This window comes from Hemitrygon akajei, chromosome 2 (assembly GCF_048418815.1).
Source record: "Hemitrygon akajei chromosome 2, sHemAka1.3, whole genome shotgun sequence".
NCBI lineage: Eukaryota > Metazoa > Chordata > Chondrichthyes > Myliobatiformes > Dasyatidae > Hemitrygon > Hemitrygon akajei.
The window spans coordinates 45851615-45878659 of record NC_133125.1 but is presented as its reverse complement, the minus strand read 5'-3'; the positions used below and the strand labels follow the sequence as shown (position 1 = coordinate 45878659).

Sequence of the window (27045 nt, the reverse complement as noted above, 5' to 3'; positions counted from 1 at the left end):
AAGTTCAAGGAACAGCAGCTCTTCTATTTAGGAAGGTTGTAACTCTTGGGATTCTAGCCAATTCAGCAGGTTCAGTTAGCCATCCTATCCTATTTGTGCTAGGGGTGACCAGATCCTCATGTAGGGTCATACTTGTAAAATATTGACTCTGAGCTTCTCCTCCCCACATCACTACATAATCTGCTGAATATTTCTAGCATTCTCTTTTATTACAGTCTTCCAACAACTGTTCTGTCCCTAGAAGTTCCAAGAGTTTCTTTCCCTCCCTCTTTCTCTCTCTGTCAAGTGGATCATCTGCTTTTATTTCCATTCCTTCAGTCAGACCTTTGTTCTCTCTTAGATGTCACCAGTCGTCTCTCTGAGGCAATCAGTTGTCCCCTCTGATTTCCAGGCAGCAACCATCATTCCAGTGCCAAAGAAGGTGACAGTAACCTGCCTATATGACTATCATCTGGTGGGATTAACATCAACCATTCTGAAATGCTTTGAGCGGCTGGTCATGGAGCACATTAAAGCCTTTCTCCCGGCTCGATTGGACCAATTCCAGTTCACTAATTGCTCAAGTCGATCCACTGATGGTGCAATAGTCTCTACCCTCCACTCTGTCCTGTCCCACCTGGAAAATGGGGTCTCGTATGCTAGACTGCTGTTGATGGACTTCAGTTCAGTTCAGCACCATCGTACCCCTGAAACTGGTGAGGAAACTGTCCTCACTGGGTCTCAACACCTCCCTCTGCAATTGGATACTGGATTTCCATCTGTCAGTCCGTCTGGGCAGCAACGTCTCTTGTCCCATTATGCTGAGCACTGGCACTCCCCAGGGCTGTGTGTTCAGCCCACTGCGGATGCATGACTGTGTCATCAGGTTTGTGGATGACACAACAGTGACTGGCCTTATCAAGAATGATGACAAGATGGAGTACAGAGGGGAAGTGGAGCGGTTGGTGGACTGTTGTGAGAAGAGTAACGTAAGCCTGAACGTGGAGAACACAAAGGAAATCAGTGTGGACTTCAGCAAGGTGCAGACAAGTCATCCCCTTCTGTGAATACATGACTCGTCTGTAGGGGAGTTAAGTGCACCAAGCTCCTGGGAGTTCACATCACAGATTACCTCACCTCACTGAACAAGAAGGCACAGCGGCAGCTCCACTTCCTAAGAAGATTGAGGCACACAAGGCTCCCCCCTCCCTCCATGCCCCTCGTCTTAACTGCATTTTGCAAGAGCACCATTGAGAGTGTCCTGACAAGTTGCATCTCCATCTGGTATGGGAGCAGTCGAGTATCGGGCCAGAAGTCCCTACTAAGGACTGCGAGAACAGCTGAGAGGATCATAGGGGTCTCCCTACCGTCCACTAAGGACATACCAGGAGCGCTGTGTACACAGGACCCTTAGTATTATTAAGAATCCCACCCATCCATCCAACATCTTCTTTAACTTCCTACCATCAGACAGGAGACTACGATGCATAAAAACAAGGACAGTCAGGATGAGAAACAGTTTCTTCCCCCAGGCCATTAGTCTTCTGAACACCTGGCCACATTGTATTTAAAGTGTCATTGGTTAATCTGTTCCACAGCTTACAATATTTAATTAATATTAATGCACTTTATTTATGTGTGATTCCTCTGTAGACTTTACCATCATAAATTATGTGTTATGTATACTGCCATGCTTTACACCCTGGTTCGAAGAAACATTGTCTCATTTCTGCATAATATGGTCCCACACGTTATGTGCGTGTATATAGTTAAATGACAATAAACTTGACTCTTTCACAGATGTTCCTCTCTCCACCTTTTCCCTTCTTAGCAACTTAAAAATATGTTTACTTTCTCACCTTTTGATGGAAAATCATTGAACCAAAATGTAAACCCTGTTTTTCTTCCCCCTCTCTCCACTGACATTTCCTGATGATTGAGCATAAGCAAAGTTCTGGAGAGCAGGGGAACTAATTATGATCTGTAAACAAGTTGATTGTAACTCGCACTGTTTATAATATTCATTTATTTTTCTATAGACAGAATGCCTAAACTACATTCGAATATTGCATGAATTTGATGATGAAACCCTCTATGTCTGTGGGACTTTTGCATTTCAACCAACTTGTGATTACCTTGTAAGTATAGATGTTTAACGTTTGGTAGAACCTACTATACTTTATCAAATTAAGCAATCTATCTGATCCTTTGTTTTGCACCTACAGTCAATTAAGAACTTTACTCTGCAACAGAGAAATGAGGAAGGTAAAGGCAAGTGTCCGTTTGATCCTGCTCAAAAATACACTTCCGTAATGGTTGGTAAGTATCCATTTGTAAGTTCTGTGTTTATTGTTCAGCAATGTACATCATAATCTGCCTGAAATTATTAGCATTTCCTTTATCGTATTTATTTCATTGGGACTCTAAAGTGAAACCAAGGGTTTTCTCTACCCACCCCCCCCCCCCCCCCCCCTTCTGAGAGTAACTGGGCTCAAGTCCAATCAAACTGATGTCATTAAGGTAAACTATTTCAATGTAATGGAGGTGAAAAGGGCAACTGGTATTTCAAGCTTCCCTTTTTTTTGTCTTGTGTTTTCATTGGAGAAAACTTTTTTTTAAAAAAAAACATTATAAGCTCCTCTGCTTTATGACTTTGTATTTTCTATGCAGATTGAAATTTTTGATCACAACCACTTCTTGTGAAATTTGAGCTCAGCAGTATTAAGGGTTCAGCCAAGTTTACCGTATCCATCAGGAAGAGCCATGAATTCAGCAGCACTGAATCCTTCTGAGATTCAAGCTACTCAACAATTAATTGTGCATCCTTGACTGTGGCCAAACATTGAAAAAATATGCTTAACAAAGCTGGCATCCTACATGCCTATAAGCATACCAATGTCAGTCAGGGGACAGTTGACAGCCTCTGGTCTCGATTCGTGTTTCCTCACATCCATGTAAGAAAGTGGCTTGTTCCTAGTTGAAAGCTATCTGCAATATAATGTACTCAGTTAAAAATGAACAGTGAACAAAAAACGTGATTGTCATACAGTTTAAAATGATAAAACTAACATAGCACATTTCATCTATGTAGAGTGTGCTTAGTTCTAGTATTTCTGTTATTTATTAAGAAATCTGTTTTGTATTATTTCAGATCAGGAGCTTTATTCGGGAACTGTATACAATTTTCTAGGGAGTGAGACAGTCATTCTTCGAGGTCATTTAAGGACAGAGTATGCAATACCCTGGCTAAATGGTGAGTGAATTGCTTGCAGCTGCTTTATGTCAGTATTTTAGATCATCATTTCATGCACATCAATACTGAGCAAGCGCCACTCAGCCCTGGATAACAACAAACAATATTAGCTGACATGAAAATGCTTGTTCAATTACCTTTTGGGTGGTCTGACGAAAATTGGTTGTGATGTTGCTTGCATCGCAATTATAAATGTACCTGGGAGTGCTTCAGGCTATGGTGTTTTGATGCATCTGAAAGTCATGAAAATCATTACAGTTGCATTTGTTTCATTTTTCTTTTGTTAAATCCACATGCTGTTAAAATACAAATAGATTAGATAATGAAGCATGAATGCCAGAAATATAATTTCAAAATCCATGTTCTTTGTGGTCAGAGGTGGAATTCCTCTTGGCAGTTTTAATATATATTGGAGACACTTTTGAATAGATGCTCCAAGGTTTTGATCTTCATTAAGTGATAAGTAAAGCGGCCTTTGCAAAGAAGATACTTTCATGGTTCAGTCCTATTATCTGAGGAAAATGTGTTTTCTGGAAGATGGGAAGTTCTTTTCCCTACCAGAGTTTTCAAAAAAAACCTAAGTGTATATCTGGTAGTTCAGTTACTCCAGGTAGCAGTGAATCTATGTGAACTATGATAGACCTACAAATTATTTCTGTCTGTTAATGGTGAGTTCTTAATTTGAGTAATATTCAATTTGTGCAAGATAGCGAAACATGGGAAGCTTACTGTTTGGAGTTTTTGAATTGCTGTGAAGTGATGCATTACAGAAGCATGCAGAGTGTTCTCCACCCTTCTGATTTATGAAACTGTGTCAAGATGACTGAGCAGTCTTTAGTTTGTATACATTGTGTTTGCTGGAGAAAATTTGTAATCAAAAAAGCCTGGTCTTTGTATAAAGTTACAGAAGAACGTTAAATTGGAACTTTGGTTTTAATATTCCATCTGATTTATGAAGTGACAGATTTGGATTTTTAGCATGTCCTTTGTGCAACAGGGGTTTATTAATCTGGTTTACTTACTCTTGAGAATCTGTGGATCTAAGAATTGAATCTGGTTTAGAAACAGGAGTGTTGCCTCTTGAGGCAGTCTGTTATATTTTGAATGTTTTGTCCATATGCTATATTGTCTTCACAAGGCAGAAGTTTAACTCAGATCATATAAACTTTTATCTGGACCAGTGGAAGAGAAAAATATAGTTTTTTTTGCCAATGAGATGACCTGGACATTGTGACAATTAGAACTGCGCACTTCTGACAGACTTGCTGATCCAAATCTTCAGCAAAGATGTTGATAGTTGATCGGTGCTTTGGTTCACTCACAGAATTAATGAGATCTGGATTTCTGCCACTTCATCTCCACGTTATCAATTAAAGCCCTGCCTTAGTGTTGGTCCTGAGGAAGGTAAAGTTCATAGTTCAGTAGTTTCATTCAATATCAGCAAATGTATACAATATACAACCAGAAATGCTTGGTCTTTGCAGACATCCATGAAAACAGAAGGTACACTGAAGAATGAGGGACAGTAAAAACATTAGAAGCCCAAGTCCCCCTCCCATGCACAAGCAGCAGCAAGCATCAGTTCTCCTCCTCCCTCTCCCCCTCTTCCTACAGCAAAAAGTATCAATACCCTCCACCCAGCAGGCAAGCAATAGCAAAGCCCCCAAGAGAGACCATGACCTGCAGTACAGCAAAAACTCATCGTTCACCCGACAATTTGGCATGGCACAGGCTCTCTTCCTCCCTCCCTAATAAGAGGCAGAGAGGTGTCGCACAGCGAGAGGGGATACTAACAAATTTTTTTTTTAAACTTGCTAATTATGAAGTTGAAGTCTGCCGTGTCGCATTTTTTCTCCCAAGTTCTCAGACTTGAGTCAGCAGCAAAGTCTCCCCGCCATCGAGAGAGTGAAATGGCGATTTGCCAAGTACAGAGACCTCTGACGGAATCGGCTTGTCCATAGGTCTGCAAGGCCTCAGCACCTCAGAGGCAAGCTTGTCTTCCAGGCTACACCCTTGCAATAATGACAAGTGGCCAGCCGTTGAGCCCTGGGAGTGGGAACCATTGCCGTAAAGAATTGCAGTTTGAGTGCAGCTGCAGATCAACGGCAGTGACAGAACCCCATCCACCTTGGAAAGGGGAAAAAAGACATTAAAGGTAGAAATTAAGCTGTTTCCATAGATGAGCTCGAAGAAGCTGACCTCTCGCACCATCATAGCTCCATCTCCACTTCTCTAAAGTGTGTGGTTTTAGCAGGTTGATCTTTAACAGGGCCTCTTAGAAGATTTTGAGGTTCCTAATTTGTAGTTGATTATCTAACTTCTTTTGACTTGAGGTGTTAATGTTCTTAAAAGTTGTGTAATGTGGATTTCACAATGGTTGATGGGGGATCTGCCAATTTCTCAGATGTATTTCTTTCCATGCCAGACGCTCTGCTACTACAAAAAAAAAAGAATGCATACACAATAATTCCTGGGAATATTGGGATAAGTGTGCAGATTTGTGTTTCCTCTGATAATTATTTATCCTGGAATATTCAAAATGTTCCCAGTATTTCTATTGTCAAGAATCTGTGTGTTGCTTTTCCACAGAACCAAGTTTTGTCTACTCTGATGTGATAAGGAAGAGTGGAGCTAATTTGGACAGTGATGATGATAAGGTCTATTTTTTCTTCACTGAAGTGTCTATTGAATATGAATTCTACAGCCGAATTCTAGTGCCAAGAATAGCTCGAGTGTGCAAGGTAAGATCTGACAAATGCTTTATTAATGTTAATAAATGCTAATATTTAGATCAAGTAAAAACAATCCTTGCAAATCTATTGTTTTGATTAAATCAGGTTTATTATCATTGACATATGTCATGAACTTTATTGATTTGTGGCAGCAGTAAAGTGCGAGACATAGAAGTTACTATAAATTACAAAAAGTAATGAATAGTACAAATGAGGAGTAGCAAGGTAGTGGTCATGGACCGTTCAGAAATGATGACAGCAGAGGCAAAGAAGCTGTTCCTAAAATGGTGAGTGTGCTTCTTCTGGTTCCTGTACCTACTTCCCAATGGTAATAACGAGAAGAGGGCATAACCATCAGAGATCATGCAGATGCTGGAAATCCAGAGCAACACACACACACAAAATGTAGGAGGGACTTACTCAGCAGGTGAGGCAGCATCTGTGGAAATGAATAAGCAGTCAAGATTTCGGGCCAAGACCTTTCATCAAGAAGAGAGCACATCCCGGACAGTGATGGTCCTTAATGATGGATGCAACCTTCTTGAGGCGCGGCTTCTCAAGATGCTGGAGGGTGTTGTGCTTCTGATGGAGCTGGGAGTCTACAATTCCTTGCAGCTTCTTTCGGTACTGTGCATTGGAGCCTTCATAGCAGGTGGTGATGTCATCTGTAGAAATTCGCTAGAGGCCTTGCTGACATACCAAATCTCTTCAAACTCCTAATGAAGTACAGCTGCTGGCATGCCTTCGTCGTGGTTGCATCAGTGTGCTGGTTCCCTGATAGATCCACTGAGATGTTGATGCTCAAGAACTTGAAGCTGCTAATTGTTTCAACTGCTGATTCCTTAATGAGGTCTGGCGCTGTTTCTGTAGACTTCTCTTCCTGAAGTCCACAATCAATTCCTTCGTCCTGCTGATGTTGAGTGCAAGGTTATTGTTTCGACACCGCTTATCCAGCCAATCTATATTGGTATGGGGTAAATATGGGCACATTTAAAGCAGAGGTTGATAGCTTCTTGATTAGTAAGGGCGTTATAGGTTATGGGGAGGAGGCGATAAAATGGGTTTGAGGGAGAAAATAAGTCAGCCATGATCAAATATCAGAGCAGACTCGATTGGCTGAGTGGCCTAAGTTTGCTCTTATGTGTTTTGGCCTGTCTTGTTACTGTAATTCTGCCGTCTGAAATTCTGTCAACAATGGTGTCATAAGCAGATTTATAGATTCTATGATCTATAATTCACTGATGCTATCTTAAATAGTTTATTTCTACTCTGTGAATGTCACCCAGCATTCGATATGTCACTTGTAGCCCACGGTTCGGCTAGCAGCTTAATCGAGGGGATGATACCCTCCAGCCTGGCCAAACTTAAGAAACCTTGTTTGGGTGGGTGCTGCACAATGTGTTCCTTGTTACAACTCAGTACCACAAAATAACAAACAGTACTCAATATGTGATTAAACGATTGAGCGTTATAATTCTTAATTTGACTATATGGTTAGTAAAGAAACGAAAAAAAGGGCCCATTCTCATGAAACAGTGTAATGCACAAACGTTGGAGCTCACGGTGTAGTCCATTTGTTCCCGTTTACCTCCTCCAAGCGTAGCCGACCCTTGGACCCGTGCTCCTCAGTCCACTCCGTCTGACAGTCACCATGTCTCCGTTAGCATCCTCTCTCTCTCTCTCTCTTCATCGCTCCCCAACAAAAGACTGCAAAATCCCTGCCCCCAGACACACAAGAAAGAACAACATCCTGCTCATTAGCTAACATGTCCTGTTATCTCTAGTCATAACCCAAACATTGCCTCTACAGAGAAGCCATTACCTTAGCAGTAGAACATTGCAGAGAAGCCATTACATTAACTTAGCCTTAGCAGTGAAACATTACAGAGAGGCCATTACATTAGCAGTGAAACCTTACAGCGTGTTACACACTTTGTATACTAATGCATTCACTACACCGTCCAATGTGTCTCCGGGCCGTGTATCTCTAATCCGACTAGGTATTGGTAGGATGAGCTGAACAGCACAAACTGAATTACAGTGGATGATTTCACTGTGAGTGAGAGAGAGAAACTGGGAAAGAAAGATTAGATTGGGGGGACTAAAAGTCTTGAGAGTTTAATTTTATCTGTAAAATCTCCAGGGACAAATTAAAACGTCAGTATAAATATTAATACTTTGCTTTTAGTTTCTTTTGGTAGTAATTAACACTGATTGTATTGTTGTATTGAAAATTATACAATTTTCAGTTGTGAATTTAGTGTCAATCTGCAGAAAATGCAACTTCAAGCTGCACAGAGTAATTTCACTGGTAACTTGATGAGTATTTCGTGCCTTGTATAACAGATACTGGATTTAATCATCTGACTTTGTGCCTGCCATAATGGGAAGCTTCGGGGAAAATTGGGCCTCACTGGTATCTTGACAGAAAATGCTGTGTTAGTTTGTTTTGAGTTGATCATGCTGTGTTTGGTTTGGTTACTGTTGTAAGAATGTGTTCTTTGAGCTCAATATTGATCTCTGAAATTCTTGAAGTGTTAGGTAACCATGGCTGGCAGTTTAATGGCTGCAATTAATTATAGTGAAGACAACAGATTTGCCTGTGGTGCCCAGTTGTGTGAACTAAAGGGTGGTGATGTCTTCTGTAAACCATCATTAATTATACGAGAGAAAGTCAAGAAACTAAATATGGTCAATGTTGTTTATAAATCAGATTGCCTCTACAGTCATGTAAGGAAGACTGTCATCATCTGAATTTGAATTCTTTTGCTTTCTGTTCGGCTTTGTTTTTGATTTTATTTAGGCAGGGTCTTTAACAGTTATTGGATATCTACATGTGTTATGAATCTATTGGAAATGTGCAATGAACTTAAATACTGATATCCAATTTAATAACATTCAGGGTGACCAAGGAGGATCAAGAATCCTGCAGAAAAGATGGACGTCATTTCTCAAAGCTAGGCTAGTTTGCTCTCTTCCTGAGTCACAGTTTGTCTTCAATGTCATTCAGGATGCTTTTGTTTTGAAGACTTCGCATTGGAATGAGACCGTGTTTTATGGTGTATTTACATCACAGTGGTACGTAGCTATATTTTGTTGCCTTGCTTTTTAGTATAAGAAGTTTATATATGTACATTTTGAAAGTGTTACTTGGTAATGGCCAGCTTTTCCCACAGAAGTTCTGATATGTTGAGCTGACATGCGTCGGTCATGGTACCCTCTGCCCTTCCATTGCCAGCTGTGTATCTCTTCTTTTCCTGCCCCTCCACTCCCAGTCTTATGCTGTTTCAAAGGACAACTTAAAGTTTAATAGGCGAAGTAGTTTTCCACAGGTTGAGTAGCTGGACTTCTGACCCTGCACCAGGTTAAAATGCATAGACATGGTAGTGTCCATCCAGATAAAGGCTGCTGGGAAAGAGACAAGATACTGGGGTAGATAAGTCCTCGGGACCAGACAGGATATACTTCAGTTTACTATGGGAAGTAAGGGGAAAATTTGCTGTGGCATTTATGATGATCTCACTTGCTAGGAGTGGTGTCAGAGGAATGCAGGTCGGCATATGTTGTTTCATTCTTTAAAGAGCATATGGATAATCTTGGGAATTATAGATCAGTCTGTTTTATGTCAGTGATGGCAAACTATTGGAGAGGGACAGGAATTATAAGTATTTGGAGAAACATGATCTTATTAAGAACAGTCATCATAGCTTTGTGAGAGGAGGGTCATGCCTCATGAGTTTTTTGAGGAGGTGACAAAAACAAATTATGAAATGGTGAATGTGGTGGGTGTTGATTTTATTTTAGGCATTTGACAAGGTTCCTCATGGTTGGCTCATCCGTGACATCATGCGACATCGAGTGTGTGTGGATTCAGAATTAGCCTGTCCACAGAAGGCAGAGGGTGATAGATAGAGCATATACTGCCAGGATGTTAGTGACCAGTGATGGTTCGCAGGGATCCCTGCTCTATGTGATGTTCATAAATAGTTTGGATGAGGAAGTGGAAGGGTAGGTTAGTAAGTCTGAAGATAACACAAAAGTTGGAGCTGTTGTGGAAGCTTGTAGGTACAACAGGGTAGAAAGGATACAGAATTGGGTGAGGAAGTGGCAGATGGAGTTCAATCTAGAAAAGTTTGAAGTGATGTACTTTGGAAGATCAATCAAGATCAATGGCAGGATCTTAGCATTGTGGAAGAACAGATTAATCTTTAGGATCCACATCTATGGATCCCAAAAAATTGGCATTCAAGTTGATAGGGTGATTAAGAAACTGGGGTGCTGGTCTTAATTAATCCGGGGGATTGAGTTCAAGAGCCATGAAGTGTTGCAGTGCAACAAAGTCTGGCTAGACCACGCCTTAAGTATTTTGTTCATTTCTGGTTGCTTCATCATAGGAAAGATGTGGAAGCTTTAATGATGACAGTAGTTGAGAAAGTGTGTTATGAACATAGAGCATAGAAATTTACAGCACATTACAGGCCCTTCGGCCCACAATGTTGTGCCGACCGTGTAACCTACTCTAGAAACTGCCTAGAATATCCCTAGCACATAGCCCTCTATTTTTCTAAGCTCCATGTACCTATCTAAGAAACTCTTAAAAGACCCTATTGTATCTGGTTCCACCACCGCTGCAGGCAGTGCATTCCACGCACGCACCACTCCCTGTGAAAAACTTACCCCTGACATCCCCTCGGTACCTGTTTCCAAGCACCTTAGAACTATGCCCCCCTCATGTTAGCTGTTTCAATTCTGGGGGAAAAGCCTCTGGCTATCCACACGATCAATGCCCCTCATGATCTTATGATAGATAGATAGATAGATACTTTATTCATCCCCATGGGGAAATTCAACTTTTTTTTCCAATGTCCCATACACTTGTTGTAGCAAAACTAATTACATACAATACTTAACTCAGTAAAAAAAAATATGATATGCATCTAAATCACTATCTCAAAAAGCATTAATAATAGCTTTTAAAAAGTTCTTAAGTCCTGGCGGTAGAATTGTAAAGCCTAATGGCATTGGGGAGTATTGACCTCTTCATCCTGTCTGAGGAGCATTGCATCGATAGTAACCTGTCGCTGAAACTGCTTCTCTGTCTCTGGATGGTGCTATGTAGAGGATGTTCAGAGTTATCCATAATTGACCGTAGCCTACTCAGCGCCCTTCGCTCAGCTACCGATGTTAAACCCTCCAGTACTTTGCCCACGACAGAGCCCGCCTTCCTTACCAGCTTATTAAGACGTGAGGCGTCCCTCTTCTTAATGCTTCCTCCCCAACACGCCACCACAAAGAAGAGGGCACTCTCCACAACTGACCTATAGAAAATCTTCAGCATCTCACTACAGACATTGAATGACGCCAACCTTCTTAGGAAGTACAGTCGACTCTGTGCCTTCCTGCACAAGGCATCTGTGTTGGCAGTCCAGTCTAGCTTCTCGTCTAACTGTACTCCCAGATACTTGTAGGTCTTAACCTGCTCCACACATTCTCCATTAATGATCACTGGCTCCATATGAGGCCTAGATCTCCTAAAGTCCACCACCATCTCCTTGGTCTTGGTGATATTGAGACGCAGGTAGTTTGAGTTGCACCATATCACAAAGTCCTGTATCAGTTTCCTATACTCCTCTTCCTGTCCATTCCTGACACACCCCACTATGGCCGTGTCATCAGCGAACTTCTGCACATGGCAGGACTCTGGGTTATATTGGAAGTCTGATGTGTACAGGGTGAATAGGACCGGAGAGAGTACGGTTCCCTGCGGCGCCCCTGTGCTGCTGACCACCGTGTCAGACCTACAGTCTCCCAACCGCACATACTGAGGTCTATCTGTCAAGTAGTCCACTATCCAATCCACCATGTGAGAGTCTACTCCTCTATCTTATACACCTCTATCAGGTCACCTCTCATCCTCTGTCGCTCCAAGGAGAAAAGGCCAAGTTCACTCAACCTATTCTCATAAGGTACACCCTCCAATCCAGGCAACGTCCTTGTAAATCTCCTCTGCACTCTCTCTATAGTGTCCATATCCTTCCTGTAGTGAGGTGACCAGAACTGAACACAGTACTCATGAGAAAAGGTTTTCTAGGCTTTTCTCTTTGGCTCAATGGAGGATGAGAGGCAACTTGATCGAAGTGCATAAGGCCATGAAAGGCAATAGATAGAGTGGGGCAGCCAGCATTTTTTGGCAGAGTCCAATTTCAGAGTATTTTTCAGGTGACTGGGGGGGTGGGGGGAGATGCCAAAGATAAGACTTTGTTTTCACACAGTGGTGTGTGCCTGGAACATGCTGCTGTGGTTGGTGTTAGAGGCTGATACAACTGGGGAGTTGGAAAGACTCTTAGATAGTCACGTGGATGTAAGAAAAATGGGGGGGTTTATGGGCTGTGTGGGATGGAAGGGTTGGATTGAACATCTAGGTTGGCACGGCATTGTGGGTCAGAGGGCTCATTGCTTTAATGTTCACTGTTTTAAATATAAACATTCATATTTTTCAGTTTTTTAGGTGAATCATCTTTTTGAGTGCCCGGTGTTTCTGAAAGTATGTCAGAGTCATTCAGAAACACTCAGTTGCCCTGTCTGCTTTAACACCCCGAGTATTTGGGGTGATAGGGGAGGCAGCAGGGGAAAGCACGATTGTTCATTGGCTTCTGTATTTGTGCGAGTTCTGTGCTAAGACTGAAGTGCTGGGTACAGGTGCTGGACTGCACAGGGAGCCATGTTAAAAAAATAATTGCAATAGAGGCAACTAGCCAGTGATTCCATGGCAACAAAAGATCTTCCCCTTTATCTTTTGGTGTTGTCCATTGGTCTTTACTTGATATATCAGTAGGTTCACCCAGCGTTGACTAGTAGGTCTCTCTGGGTCAGTGGTAGTGCTGAGATAGTGTTTAATTAATAAACACTAGTATTAATAAAATATAAAAAAGCTGCTGTGGATGACAATAAAAACTGAAAAATAGCTAAATAGTGCAGAAAGAGTCAAAGTAGTTAATAATACGCACAAAATGCTGAAGGAACTCTGCAGGCCGAGCAGCATCTTTGGAAACGAATAAACAGTCGACGTTTCGGGCTGGGATTCTTCATCAGGAGTCCTTTGAATTCAAGCATCTGCAAATTTTCTCTTGTTTTCGAAATGGTTCATGGGCTGTTCAGAAACCTGGTGGAAGGGGAGAAGCTGAATGTGTGTGTGTCTTCAAGCTCATGTAGCTCATCCCTGATAGTAGTAATGGTAAAAGGGCATGCCCTGGATGGTGAGGGTCCTTGATAATAAGTTGCCCCCAGGATCCTATTAAATCTCTCCCTTCTCACCTTAAATCTATGCCGAGTAGTTCTCAATTCACCAATCCTGGGGGATAAAGGTTAGGCACATTTACCCTATCCGTACTCCTCATAATTTTATACACCTCTAAGTTCACCCTTCAATCTTCTGCACTGTGGAGGGGGGTGGGGGGTGAGGAAGGTCTTGATGTGCTTAATCTCTCTCCATATCTCAGTCTCATTAGTTCTGATAAAATCTTTGTAAATCTCCCCTGCATTCTTCCCTTTGCAGTATGACCAAAGCTGTACTGCACACAATATTAGAGCAGTTTCACCAACGTCTTGTACAGAAGTTTACATCTAAACTTCTGTTCTCAAAGCCCATCGTTCCAAAAGACACCTTCTACACCATGTCTATATGTGACACCAATTGACGTCTGACTTTCGATTTGCCTTCGTGGATCAGAAGTATGATAGCCGCATCTCAAAACTATAATGTACATTCTCGCTACAATCTTGTAATATACTTATTTTGTGCTTTTATTAGGAGTAATTTGGAAATGTCAGCGGTTTGCAGTTTTAACATGTCCAAAGTGGAGGACATTTTCTCTACAGGGAAGTTCATGCAAAGTGCCACCTTTGATCAGTCCCATGTGAAATGGGTCAGATTTGGAGGACCAATTCCATTGCCACGTCCTGGCTCGGTAAGTAAGTTGCGAATGGAAGCAGTTGTCTGCCGGCTACTTACATTAAGCTATTGTGTTTTACTGTTGTACTCAAACCATGGAGAAACAAAATAAGGTTACACGGCTTTAAAATTACAAATCTAAGTTTACCATTGTCAATATTTTAAATATGTTTGTAGACACTGTTGTCCTTGAGCTAAGGAAGTCAGCAGTATGAACAATTCCTGATATTGTGCAGAGGTATAATAGGATGCTTTGCTATCTTACCATCATTTTTTAAATGTGTACACCAGAAATTCTGGAATACCAGAACCATGAAATGTACTAATTTGAAAACCAATATATCTTTTGCCACTTCATCTGTAGAGATTGTTAACCAGTTCTTCCTCCACAAAGCAATTTCTTGTTTGATCCTTTAGTTAAGGATGGAAGTTGCTGATGTTGGAATGTTGTTTTCATCGTGCAATTTATTTTTTCCCCCTCTTTCCAGTGCATTAACAATGAGGCGAGAGCTTTGAATTTCAGTAACACTCTCATGCTGCCAGACAAAACTCTCCAGTTTGTTAAGGATCACCCTCTGATGGCAGATGCAGTTAAACCCATTGGAAATGCCCCTAAATTAGTCAAGAAAAATGTCAACTATATACAGATTGTTGTGGACAGAGTTGGAGCACTTGATAACCAACTATATGATGTCATGTTTCTTGGCACAGGTGAGTTTAGTAATATTTAAATAACCATTATTTTCATTCATAGTAGAATTCCCTAGGTATAGCTCAACCATGTTCATTCTTTTTTAATTTAACATAGGTTGAAAAGAAGTTAGAGGCCTAATGATCTGCAGTTCACTGTGTGTAAAGAATAGTGTAAATTGGTGGATGAAACCAACACAGTGGGCAGAAGGGCCTGTTTCTCTGACTGTCTTGCTAATTCACCAAGTTCTGCCAGAAGAATCCTTGTCACTAAGTTTTGCATTGTCAGTGTCCACTGGTCTTGATTCTGCCTGTGCCACTCATTGCAGTCAGAGGGCAGCTCATGCAATGAGCTCAAATCTCAAAGCTCAAATCTGCTGGAAAGTCAAAGAAAATCACACGCACTCGCACGCAGCATGCAAAATACTTACCCCAGTGAATAGGCTATGAATATTTTGCAGCCTTTCTTATTACAAATCATTGAACTCCGCTTTTAATATACAGAATGACTTGGCCTCCACGGCTGTCTGTGGTACAGATTCACCACCTTCTGCCTAAAGAGATTCTTCCTCATCTATTCTGAGGCTGTGCTCTCTGGTTCAAGACTCGTCAGCTATTGGAAACAACCTTTGCAAATCTGCTCCGTTTAGGCTTTTCAATATTTGTTATGTTTCCCTTCATTCTTCTAAACTCCAGGGAGTACAGAGCTTTCAAATGCTCCCTTTCATTCTCAGGCTTATTTTCACAAACCTCTTCCGTACCCTCTCCAATGCTGCCAGCACATTCTTTCTTGGATACGAGCGCTAAAAGGTTGAGCAAGCTAGGGCTTTTCTCTTTTGCGAAGAGGGTAAGAGATGACTCGATAGAAGTGTACAAGATGCTAAGAGGTATAGATTGAATAGACTGCCGGAGACTTTTCCCCATGTGAAAAGGGGAAAGTTCAACACCGGCGTTCTCTGTATGTCCTTGTTGTAGAGTGCGTGGGATTTCCACGGTGCTCCAGTTTCCTCCTACAGTCCAAAGACCTAGCAGGTAGGTTAATTGGTCATTGTAAATGGTCCCATGATTCGTTTAGGTTTAAATCAGGGTTGTAAGGTGTTGCTAGGGTGCTGTGATCAGAAGGGCCTATTCTGTGTTGTATCTCTAACTAAAATAAATAAATCGGGTCACCCTTGTTTTGGCTTCAAGCAGAAGGAAAAGTATAGATTGGAGTCTGAACAACAAAAAAACATCTGGAATATCGAGGCAAAGTTCTGTAAAGTTAATGCTACAGTAGTAAAAACGGTAGAAAGAATAGATGTGGAAGGGAGCCTAAAAAGTTTATTAAAATGTGATTTTTATTTATGTATTACCACATAATCTATTATTGTGAATTGTGAGATGGACTGTATATTGGAGAGTTTACAGACCCTGCTGATTCTTTGTTTTAAACACAGAAGTTTTCCTAAATTATGGCATAAGGAACGAGGAGTGAGATAAGTAAGCCACTTACCACTTGATGGGTTTGTAGTTTTGGGTCTGGTCACTATTTGATTTCAAGCTATTTGGGGATTGTGTAGAGTTCTGGAGAAGACTTTATACATTCAACATTTGCCCACTGAAGTACTATTTTGGAGCAAAGAAACAACAAATTGCTTGTGGAACTCAGTAGGTTAGGCAGCATTTTGTAGAAGGAAATAGTCAACATTTCCAGTTGAGATCCTTCGTCTGGATTGGATAAAGTTTACATTTTGTATTTCTCTGCAGGTTCCTGTATCCGCACTCTCTTGTATTGGAGTTAGCTGAGGTCTTTATTGGTTAGGAGAGAGTTTTTTTTGTATGCCAGCGGCAAAGGAGAGTATTACTTTCCAAGTCTACCTTTCGTTCATCTTAATTTGTTATAATGTACACCATTAAATTTGCACAAGTGTATAAAATGTTCCATTGTTTGAGAAAGAGAATTGTAAAGCCAGAAGAGGATTATGGAACGATGGAGCAGGCTGGAAGGGTTGAGCAGCGTATTCCTGTGTCTCTTTCTTATGGTCAAATTGTAAAAGGTATTTTGATCGTTGGTTAAAGTGTATATTCTTCTGTTTCAGATAAAGGATTGCTGCATAAAGCAGTTAACTTCGATAATGAAATGCATATAATTGAAGAAGTACGCATTTTTCCAGTTTCTGAGCCTGTACAGACATTAGTTTTGTCCAAGCAGGTAATTGTAAACTATATTTAATGTTTGTCTCCAAATAATTGTAAAAGTAAAAAAATATTCTGACACCGGAACCATCACTATCAGTTTGTCATTTTGATTCCACAAAGTTCATTAAAAAAAAGCATGTAACAAAGCTCATGAGTTATTAATGCAAATTGAATTGTTGCTGCCAACAGTTAATATTTCAGTATTTAAATTTTCATTATGAAGAAAAAACCTCAATCCAATAAGTAAGTCCTTAGTTTCTCTAAAACCAAGAGGAAGAAAGACTTCCTCATTAACCTGAAAATTTGCAAAAATATAAAAAATTAGTTAAGTTCTTTCTTTTGTAAATTAAGACAATGACTGTTGCAACAGAAGCAACTTTGTTTTTGTACTATTCCTGTAATTTACAGTAAATTTATATGTTTGCACTTACTGCTGCTGCAAGACAACAAATTTCATGTCATAGAAATCAATAATAAATCTGATTCTGATTAGCACTGTAAAAGTTGTAACTTCACATTTAGACCCGGCCAAAGTACATGAAATGGCAAGGGGGGGTGGTTGGGGAGGTGGTGGTGTGATCTTAGAAGATGAGTTCGTCACAATTTTCTATTACAAAGCCACATTATCTGTTCATGCATCAAGAAATGGAAAATAATTGCATTGTTTTGTTTACCTTTTAAACAATTTCTGTGAGTGGTTTTTATTCCACAGCTCAAATTTTTGAGTAGTGATTTGTGAATTCTGTAAGGGTGAATTTCAATAACCCTAACAGCTATAATGCAGGTGTTTCCTGAAAGGAAATTAAACATTGGGGTTCTGATTATTTTTTTAAATTGCTTGCCAGCTCAAACATATCGAAGTCTTAAAACATAACTTGAGGTAATTCTGCTTCCTTACTCTGACCTATAATGTCCTTGATTTCCTTTGCTTTTCCATTTATTTATGCCTTTGACTTCAGCTAATTAATATTTGTTAACCTTTATCTTTCTGCACTTTTTAAGATGCATTTTATTTCTATCTTTCTGATCGTGCATTGGAGTACTTATCCTAATGACTGTCAGATTTTCTCTGATTATGCTCCCAGAGCTGGCCTTATGATAAAGGTGTTTTAAAGATTTTCTTGCACAAAACAAGAAATTTAAAATACTGATTTTTATTTTGTTGTTAGGTTAGTAAACGCAATATACATATTTATGTAGTTTTAAAATATAGATTTGGGAAGTGTTATGAAACCAGTAACTGGTTTCACTTACCAGCAAAGATAGATATGTCAGTTGAAGTCCAATGGTACTATTTTCAAAAGTTTTATTAATAAAGGGGCACAAAAATTAAGGTTAATACAAACATTCAGATAACATGCGTCAATACTCAATCTAAACCGCAGGTACATTAATAATCACTCAGAAATAAGCTCTTTCGTTGTCTAGGGTATAATACTGAGTCCAATTGGAAATATAAAGAGTCACTCTGAAGTCTGCAGGCTTTTCCCTTTTGGTTTCACGTGTTGGAGAGAGAGAGAGATAAACGGAAAAACTTGCCCAAAACATCCGTGGAATCAGGGGAGCGATCTTCCCCGTTGTTAGTTAAAAGCGATCTTCCGTTGGTTCTAGCCACAAACTCCGCATTCGGAATTTAACGCACGTGGCTTACTTCAAAATGGCTTCCCATTCCCACGGGAAGCGGTATCGTGCTTCTCGGTGTCTCCTTGGTGCGTCTGAGGGTCGTCCTCTTTCAGACCCTTCTTTATACTGCCTCACAGGATCTCAGGTGTCAATCAGGTTGCAGGTGATGCAATCTCTCTCTCAACCAGCCCACTTTGCCCGAGGGCTTTACAATGTCCCTGCGAGTTGGCACGTCTGCAGTTCCCAGGTGTCTCCTGAGAACAATGCCACAGTCTCCAGCTTTTGTCCCAGTGGAATGCGGTATCCAGCACGTCGCTGTCTTTCCATTTCCTGTGTCCATTCGGCCTGTCTCTCTCTCTCTCGCTCTCTCTCTCGGGTCATTGACCCCCCTTTCACTAGGGCTCTTGCAATTCTCACAAAGGAGGGGGCTGGTATCATAACAGAAGCAACAAACTGGATTATTTGACGGGAGGATGTTGTTTCATTCAATAGAGTTCCATTGGGCCATTAAAACACAATTAATTTTAATACGACTAAATGGAAGGATAATCAAAAGAAGTTGGAGAGATGGTTGATTAGGTGGAAGTAGTGGCAATAAGTGCCGTGTTTCAGTTCTATCTACTGATAGTTCAATTCATTTCAGGGATAACTGTAATTTAAACTTAAGGTTCCAAGCTAATGGCAGATTAAAATGTATCCAGCACAGAACACTGAATTTCAGTGAAGTATTTTTGATTTTTAGCTAGGTTAATATTCCATAGCACCTTCATCCATTGCATCATTGCAGCAAAAAAAAAGACATCTTTTAGTTTGTTTATTCACATGAATTGATTCTTAAACTTCCTACTTTTAGGACAGAAGGTATATCTATGCAGGGTCTCATTCGGGAGTTGTTCAAGTTCCTGTTGCTTTCTGTGAAAAATACAAAACCTGCACAGATTGCATTTTGGCAAGGGATCCTTATTGCGCATGGAATCCGCAGAGTAAACGCTGCACCTCGATTACCAACAGCAAAGGCCATAAGTATGTGTATTAAATGAAAAATAAGATTTAAGTGACTTGTGATTTCCAAATGTATACTAGTTGGTGTGATCTTTATTGTGGTCTTGCTTTGAAGCCAAATACAAAAAGATCAATAAGCTATTGTAGTTTGATTTTTGCATTATGGCTTTCTAGTATTTACTCAAAATGTAATTACTTCATTTATCAAAAATACTCTTGAATAATTATTTAAGATTCTTCTCTCAGGATGAATTGTACTCTTTTTAGAAGCTATTATTATTGTTGATGCTAAACGAAGTTTGGTTTCCTGTGATATTTATGCCAGCTGGTATTTTAATAAATGGATATTAGCCATTATCCATGTGGGGCTTGTTCTTTAACTTCGAAGGCTGCAAGCACATTTGATGTTGAACTGCTTCATAGAAACTTGCTTTGACCCTTGAGAAATCATCAACAAAAACAAATTTCAAAATGAACGTAATGTTTTATCTTGCCGCCTTAAATTTTTGACTCCAGTTTATAATCATCCACCATATCATTTTTCACTCTGCTATATGGAATCCATTCAGAAAATCAGTGAGATTTCCCTGTCATCATCAAATAGTGTGGAGTTTTGTCTAGCATCTAAACCCTCAAAAGTTTTCAGGAGCAATTAAAATTTCCCAGGTCAAGGCAAAATTTCAAGTCTAGCTGCCAACTCCAAAGATAACAGCAAACTAGTACAGTGGAAATGTCCTCTAAAATTTCCAATGTGCATTTAAGTGGACTCTTAGATATTATGCATTATTTTCATGTGAACATTGATTTAGCCAAAGCTCAGGCAATAATTTCTTCATCTCTTCGATCAGAAGAAAATGTTGATTCAGGCCCACAACAGGAGTTTTGAGGGCAAATTAAGATCTTTACTGCCCTTACTGGTGGATCTGAAAAAAAAATCCATGCCATTATTTATTGATGAGCAAGTCAATTATCAATAATCTTCTATTTAATGTTTTCATCTTGAACCACTATTGTTAAGAGTGATTACCTGAAGCTTAATACTTGGCTGTCCATAAGCCTCACAGCTTATTAATAACCCATAATTGAATAAACTTGATCCTACCTAGTTAAAGTTCAGAGGTGTTATGAAAATAGTCATGTTTATTTGTTCAGTATAATTGTGAAGTTTAGGTGAATGTCTGACAGTTTTAACATAGCAGTTTTAACTGGATGATAGGCTTTTATTTTTATAGATGCAGAGTACTTCTTCTGAAAATGTTTTTAAATGGTGATTGTTTTAAATGTTATATATTGTTGCATACAGTGTTTGACTAGTGTTTTTCTTCCACAGTGGTTTGTTGCAGTTTCTGAATGGAAATGCAGCTCTGTGCAGAACCAAAGATGGTAAGTGAACAAATGCTGATTCGCATTGTGAGCTGCGTATTATTTATCTCTCAGTAGCACTGCGTGTCAGGAGGTAATCTGTATGTCAATCTGTTGCAGAAAGAAGGTGTGCTTTTCATTAACAGTTTAATACTCTGGAAATCCAGATCTGATAGATGATGGATTAATCTTAATTAGTTGAGCTTGTAATAGTCATTAATAAGAAATTAGTTAGTTTACGTGTTTATGCATTCAGAAAGTAGATTTCCTTATACTTCCCATCTGCATTCACTGCCATAAACATAATAAATTATGGAGAAGCACTAGAAATGAAAATCATATTTAAGTAATGAAGAGGAACTTGGGAAACTGAAATGCCAAACCACCCTCGAGCTTCAGTTTGTGGCATGTCTTTTTCCACCCAGAACTCCCACACTGCATTCTAAAGCCTGCCCCAGCTGACTGGATACTTTGATCACAGGAAGTAAAAATTGGAAGTTGACTGATATTGGAGCAGCCTGTTCCTTCCAGTGGTCAGTTTCAGATTGATCACTAGTGAAGACCGGAGTGAATTGTCCACCTGGTCACATCTGGTGTACCTTAAGATGGAGTTTAGGCAAATGAGAATATTTGACTTCTAGTGAATTGGAAATTTAAAACTGCATTCAATTTTAATCCAAAACTCTCTTTTTCTTTAAAAAAAAAAGCAGGTCATCTCTGAATCATAAAACAGATCCAATGGTAAAACTGCTTTGAAGAAGAATTTAAACCAAGGCACATTTTGAACTGAAATGTGTATGTGGCTTCTAGTATAGACAAAATATACAGACAGAATTGTTTGATAGTAAGCATTTTCAAGTGTTCAAGTATACAACCTGTGTATTAGATTATGATAATTAATCCATCTAAAATTGCACATTCTTAAAGCAGTATTTGTCAGTGATTTGGCAAACAGCAGACGTGTATAGTTAGTTCTAGTACTTTCATCACTGATCACGAAATTGTTAATGAATTGTGATTCTAATCCAAGTTTGACTGACTTTCACGTGCTGATTATATCCAGAGCTGCTTGGAGTCTAAGATGTATGAGTGGTGAAGAGAGCAGTAACTGTGAAGAGCTCTTCAACATTATTAAATCTCTTAACTGTTGGTTTGTGTAGAACAATTCTCAAATACATGAGGACACTGGATGGCATGGGAGCTTCAAATCTGCTGATTATAGAAGACAGTTATTGCCTAAAGTGTATATTTATATAGCATCATTTAATATATGTAGCCCAACGCATCAAGGCATTTCCCTCGGGTACTGTAAAAGTAAACTTAATGAGGTACAGTGGAGATACTGGGTGAGATGACAAAAACTTTGAAGGGAGGATGTCTTACAGAAGCAGAGGGCTTCTTAGAGATACCTCAGAGCTTGGTGCTTTGGGTATTCCTGCTGTGGGGGAATTAAATTCTTGAGGTAGAGTGTCTTGAATTTAGGAAATGAAAATTTCCAAGAGGGTAGTTGGGCTCTAGAAGATCAGAGAGTGAGAAAAGTCATGGAGGAATCATAGAAAATTTACAAAAGAAATCATTCAGCCCATGAAGTCCATGTCAGAAACAAAGATTCCCACCCTCCAACACTTGATTCATAGTCCCCATGACTCTTAAAGTTCAAGTCGAGGATACTTAAATTTGGTGAGCATTTCTGTCTTCCCTTCAAAGCAGTGACTTCCAGACACCTGTCATTTTCTGAATGAAAAATGGCTTCCATATCTCCCTCTGACCTTTTAGCCAAATAGTTTAAATTTGAGTCCTCTCATTTTAGACCTTTTAGATTAATGTGATCTTTGAAATTTCTTTCAAGTTCTCAAAATTCATTGCCCACAGTTGAGTCTCAGCTTCTCTTTTTGAAATAAAGCTAAGTCAGCCTGTCCAATTTTTTCTCTTAATTTCAAAGTTCCTTTACTGGCAGCATCACTGTGAATCTCACCTGCATCCCTTTCTATGTAGTCATTATCTTTTCTGTAATGTGACCAGAACTCTACACAATCAGTTGTGGCCCAGCAAACATGGCTGTAATTCTTTAACTTTCCTTCTTGTATATTCTGTCTTTATTAAACAAGTAAAAACTTTACAGAAGCCTTTTTAATCACTTGGCATACCTGTCCTGCTATCCTTTTAAAAAAAACTGCCAGTCCCTTCAACCCACCAAGTCTGTACTGGCCATCAGCCATCCATTCCCACCAATCCCATTTTATCTCCCCACATCTCCCAGATTCTACCATTCACCTACACACAAAGGGAACTTTACAATGACTGATCTGCATGTCTTTGAAATGTAGGAGGAAATTGCAGTAGCTAGGGAAACCATCATGGTCACAGTGAGAGTGTGCAAACTCTACGCAGACAACAGCTGTGGCAAGATTAAACGAACTATAAAGTGTCTGACACTGAGAGATAGCAGCTCGGCTAGCTGCAACATGGTGATGTCAACTATCTGTGAGCATAAAACCGCGTTCCTTGTTTTCCCACACTTATCCATATCTTCCCACTAATTATGTATTCCCTTGCTTTGTAGTTCACTTGGCTTAAGTTGCACTTACAACTTTTCCAACCAGCTGGCCAAACTGAAGTTTTCCTTTTCAATCATACTGCCAGTTTTTGTATTATTTGCAAGATAATTTATCGTGACCGCTATGTTTATGTAAGTTATTAACACATACAGCAGACATGAAGATTGTAGGACGGCAGTCTTCACCAGCCTTGTCAAGAGAAATTTATGTAGACACATGTAAGACGCTGCCCACATTGACCCCACCTGCTCTGCCATTCTTTCCCCTCACCTAATTCCATCAAGTTGGTCAGAAGTGGCCTGCCCTTAACAAATCCATACTGACTATTTTTGAGTGATTTGTTTTTATAATTTTTTAATCTGGAAATAATTTGGAAAATGTGTAGCTTGAGTGGTTGATGGGTGGGTTGAGGTGTTCTCCAATCTGTGTGCTGATCATTGCGGTGTGTTCTCCGAATGACAGGCCTTCAAATGACAACCAATCAGCTGATTGATGTGTATATAATAACCAAGTACAATTAACAATTAACTGATGATGTCTCCTCATATGACGACGAATTGTTCGCAAGTAAGTTGCCAAATTTGGAGAACAACTCAACCCAGCCAATTTTTTTTTTCAGTTTTAATTTTGGAATTTTAAATTGAGAGGTTTCTTAACAAGGGACTAATTACAACTACAGTAGGATGGTACATTTTTGACGAGCTAAAGGGGAACGGAAGTCAACAAATATAATCTCATCCAGTAGAATGAGATCTCAGGTAATCCAGCAGGCAATTTTTATTTTTAAAAATCTTTTCATTTTGGAAATCTTGTGCCATTTTACTGGATTAATAAACATTCTGGGTCTTTTGTGCATGGTAATGAGTCATTAAACCCTTTGGTGGGGGGAAGCACACTTGGTTAATATGTATAACCTGTCTCTCGGTGAGTATTTGTCATAATCAAATGCTTTTTATAAATGTTTCTACCCCCAAATTTCTAAAGTCAGTTATATGTATAAAAGTTTAAAACACTTAATGTGCTTCCTCGTCTTACCAAGCCAAGCCATTGAAGTAGCATATTCCTAGAAATAAATGAGTTTACTAGTACAATATAATAGCAATACAGACAATGTCATTTAAAAATAAATCAGCATTCTTCATTTGTGTTCCTAAGGAAACAATTGAATATAATGTACCCTGCGCAGTTGATTGTGTGTGAGTCTTGTGTCTTTTATCTGGCAATGTTTTCAAAGGATAAGGGAAAAGACTATGTTTTATCTTTTATTTCATAGTGGAACCTGTGTCGTCTGAAGAGCGTGTAGTGGAAAAAGGAGGATTGACTGAATTGAAGTGCTTATCTGCATCCAGACTGGCTAAAGTTACGTGGAAGTTAAATAACAGACCCATCAATAAGAGTTCAAAATATCGAGTTTATCAAAACAACCTGCTGATTTTCCATCTTACTGAAGCTGATTCTGGTGTCTATGATTGCTGGACCGTGGAAGCTGTAATGGGAGATGACTATGAGCAGCTAGTGCAAAGGTATTCTCTGATCATTGAGGGTTCGTCCAACGTGATAACTGCAGCTCCAACTACGCTGCGTCCTCAGACGGAAGGTAAATCAGCAACGTCTATGACGAGCACAGATAAAGAAAGGAGGTCTGCTCACACAGTCACAACCCGGAAGCAAACAGAGGTTTCCACTTCAGCAGAGTTCCAGAGTTCAGCTGGCACATCCTCAACCTCCGTGCTTATGCCTATAACTAATAATGAAATTGAAATTGAAACTAATATTGTCAGAAGGGTTGCTGAGTCTGAAGGAACTAATAGTATTCTCTTGTTTTTCTTTGTGGTAATTGTGCTTCTATTCCTAATGCTAGTTACTTACAATTGTTACATGAGGTATTTGCCAGGGCCTTGCCTGAAACTTTGCTTGTATAAAGTTGGTAATGGGAAGAAACCAAAATTTGATTATGATAATGTTTCTGAGGAGCTTGTGAAACAACAGGCTGTGAAAATGAACGGAGATAATCAAGGTAGTGAGCAGATTGCAACTGGGGACAAGGGTTGTGAAACTGAATCAGACTGTGGGAATGGGAAGATTTCTAATACAGAGAAGCCCCAAGAGCTAAAGCAAATTCAGGAAAATTGCTCCATCATATCTGTTGATCCAGAGAAAGATGCAGACATTAAATACATTGATGAGGAAGCACAGAGTCTTTGCTAGCAGTTGGTCGTATGTGTACAGCTTAAAATGGAAGAATAGGAAGTTGTTAAGAAACAATATAGATCATGAAATGCTGTATTAAAAATTTGTTTTAGATTAGAAGAAACCTTTGAAAATGATGTTATAAGTGAAAATCACTCTCTTGTATTCAACCTGCATTATATTCAGTAGTCTGATTAGAATTAATGTTTTCATTTTCTAGGTAATTTGTAGTACATTCCAAATTGGAAATTATTCATTTATCAGATTGGTAAATCTCAAAGTACTGTCCAAATTGGAGCTTGAATCTCTTTTGCATACACTGTATATGTAATATTTTGCATTGCACTGTAATTTGAATAATATTCTGTAGAGATATTTATAGCTTATTGCTGTATCTAATGTAGGTTGATGCCTTTGTTTCTGCTAACCTTGTACTCCTCAGGGATCAGACAGTGAATCGTAGATTTGTGGGCTTTCTTTAACTTGCCTCCTGATGAAAATAGAGGAAAGACTTTGTGTTCGTGTCTAACTTTAAATGATGTATTTGTGGTACAGTGAAGCATGGGGTCTCCAGGCCTTTGACTTAAAGAAGAAATGGATTTCGGAAAGGGGAAAAATGCATTGTTAAAGTGCTTTTACTGAGCCATGGCTGTAGTACAGGGCCTAGTTGAAAAGGCTGTCCTTACCTGTGGATGATTATTATTATTTAACTGAATATTGTGACCAATATGGATGCATTGCTGCAGAAACGGCATTCCTAACTGGTATAGTATGAATCAAATAATATACACGGACAAAAACATAAAAATTACCAGCCAGATGCATCTTTTGCAAAGTTGTTGGTTCTTGGCGCTGGACTTTGAAAGGACCAATCTGGTGGACTGAGAGGACCAACAGAAATGCACGGCAATTATGTTTTGCTGCTACAGATACTGGAGTGTTTTAGTAAAGCTACTGAACTGCTATAGAAAATTAGAGCACTGGGCGCAACTAACCAGCTTTCTAATCTCCTGTTGGATGGCAGCACGAGACACTTGTATTTTAAGTTTATATATATATAGATATATATATATATAAATAGTAAGCATTTCATTTTCTGGGATCTTTACTGCTGCTGTGCATGTGTATATATACAAAATGATATTCCTTTTGAAATTTTATTCAGCAAACAAATTTTTGCATTTTTATTTTGGGTTAGTGTAGGAAAGTTGTTCCATGTACTACATTTAGTGGTGTAAAAAGAATTGTGTATAAAACATTCTATTTTTGTAATTGTAAACATGAATTGAGGGCTGCAAAGATACTGTCACCATTTACAAAAATAACATTTGACTGAGCTGTGTGTGCGTGTGTGTCTGCGTGAGCACGTGCACTTGGGTGTTCTAGTTCTCGACCTGCTGTGCAATCCAAAATTAATGAAGCCCTTAAGTGCCACTACTCCTGTCTGACACAATCCATTTATCTATTATCCTGTACCGCACGACTGATCTTCTTTGTAGTATTTATATCTTTGGAACTCTGTTCGCT

At 39.5% G+C, this 27045-nt stretch overlaps 1 protein-coding gene across 10 annotated transcripts in view; it reads left to right on the top strand.

The window, feature by feature from the left end:
* sema4d (sema domain, immunoglobulin domain (Ig), transmembrane domain (TM) and short cytoplasmic domain, (semaphorin) 4D) overlaps positions 1 to 27045 on the top strand; it is a 192114-nt gene that overhangs the window by 141338 nt on the left and 23731 nt on the right. For 8 of the 10 annotated variants that reach the window (XM_073071802.1, XM_073071760.1, XM_073071769.1 and 5 more), the window contains 11 exons: positions 2019 to 2117; positions 2205 to 2298; positions 3131 to 3232; positions 5822 to 5973; positions 8867 to 9042; positions 13775 to 13931; positions 14404 to 14626; positions 16684 to 16796; positions 19260 to 19429; positions 20739 to 20791; positions 24602 to 27031. In XM_073071802.1, the coding sequence (XP_072927903.1) occupies positions 2019 to 2117; positions 2205 to 2298; positions 3131 to 3232; positions 5822 to 5973; positions 8867 to 9042; positions 13775 to 13931; positions 14404 to 14626; positions 16684 to 16796; positions 19260 to 19429; positions 20739 to 20791; positions 24602 to 25536 (2274 nt within the window). In that variant the 3' untranslated portion in view covers positions 25537 to 27031. Of the gene's footprint in view, positions 1 to 2018; positions 2118 to 2204; positions 2299 to 3130; positions 3233 to 5821; positions 5974 to 8866; positions 9043 to 13774; positions 13932 to 14403; positions 14627 to 16683; positions 16797 to 19259; positions 19430 to 20738; positions 20792 to 24601; positions 27032 to 27045 lie in introns of those variants that run through there. The other 2 variants (XM_073071834.1, XM_073071826.1) reach the window with 1 other exon arrangement.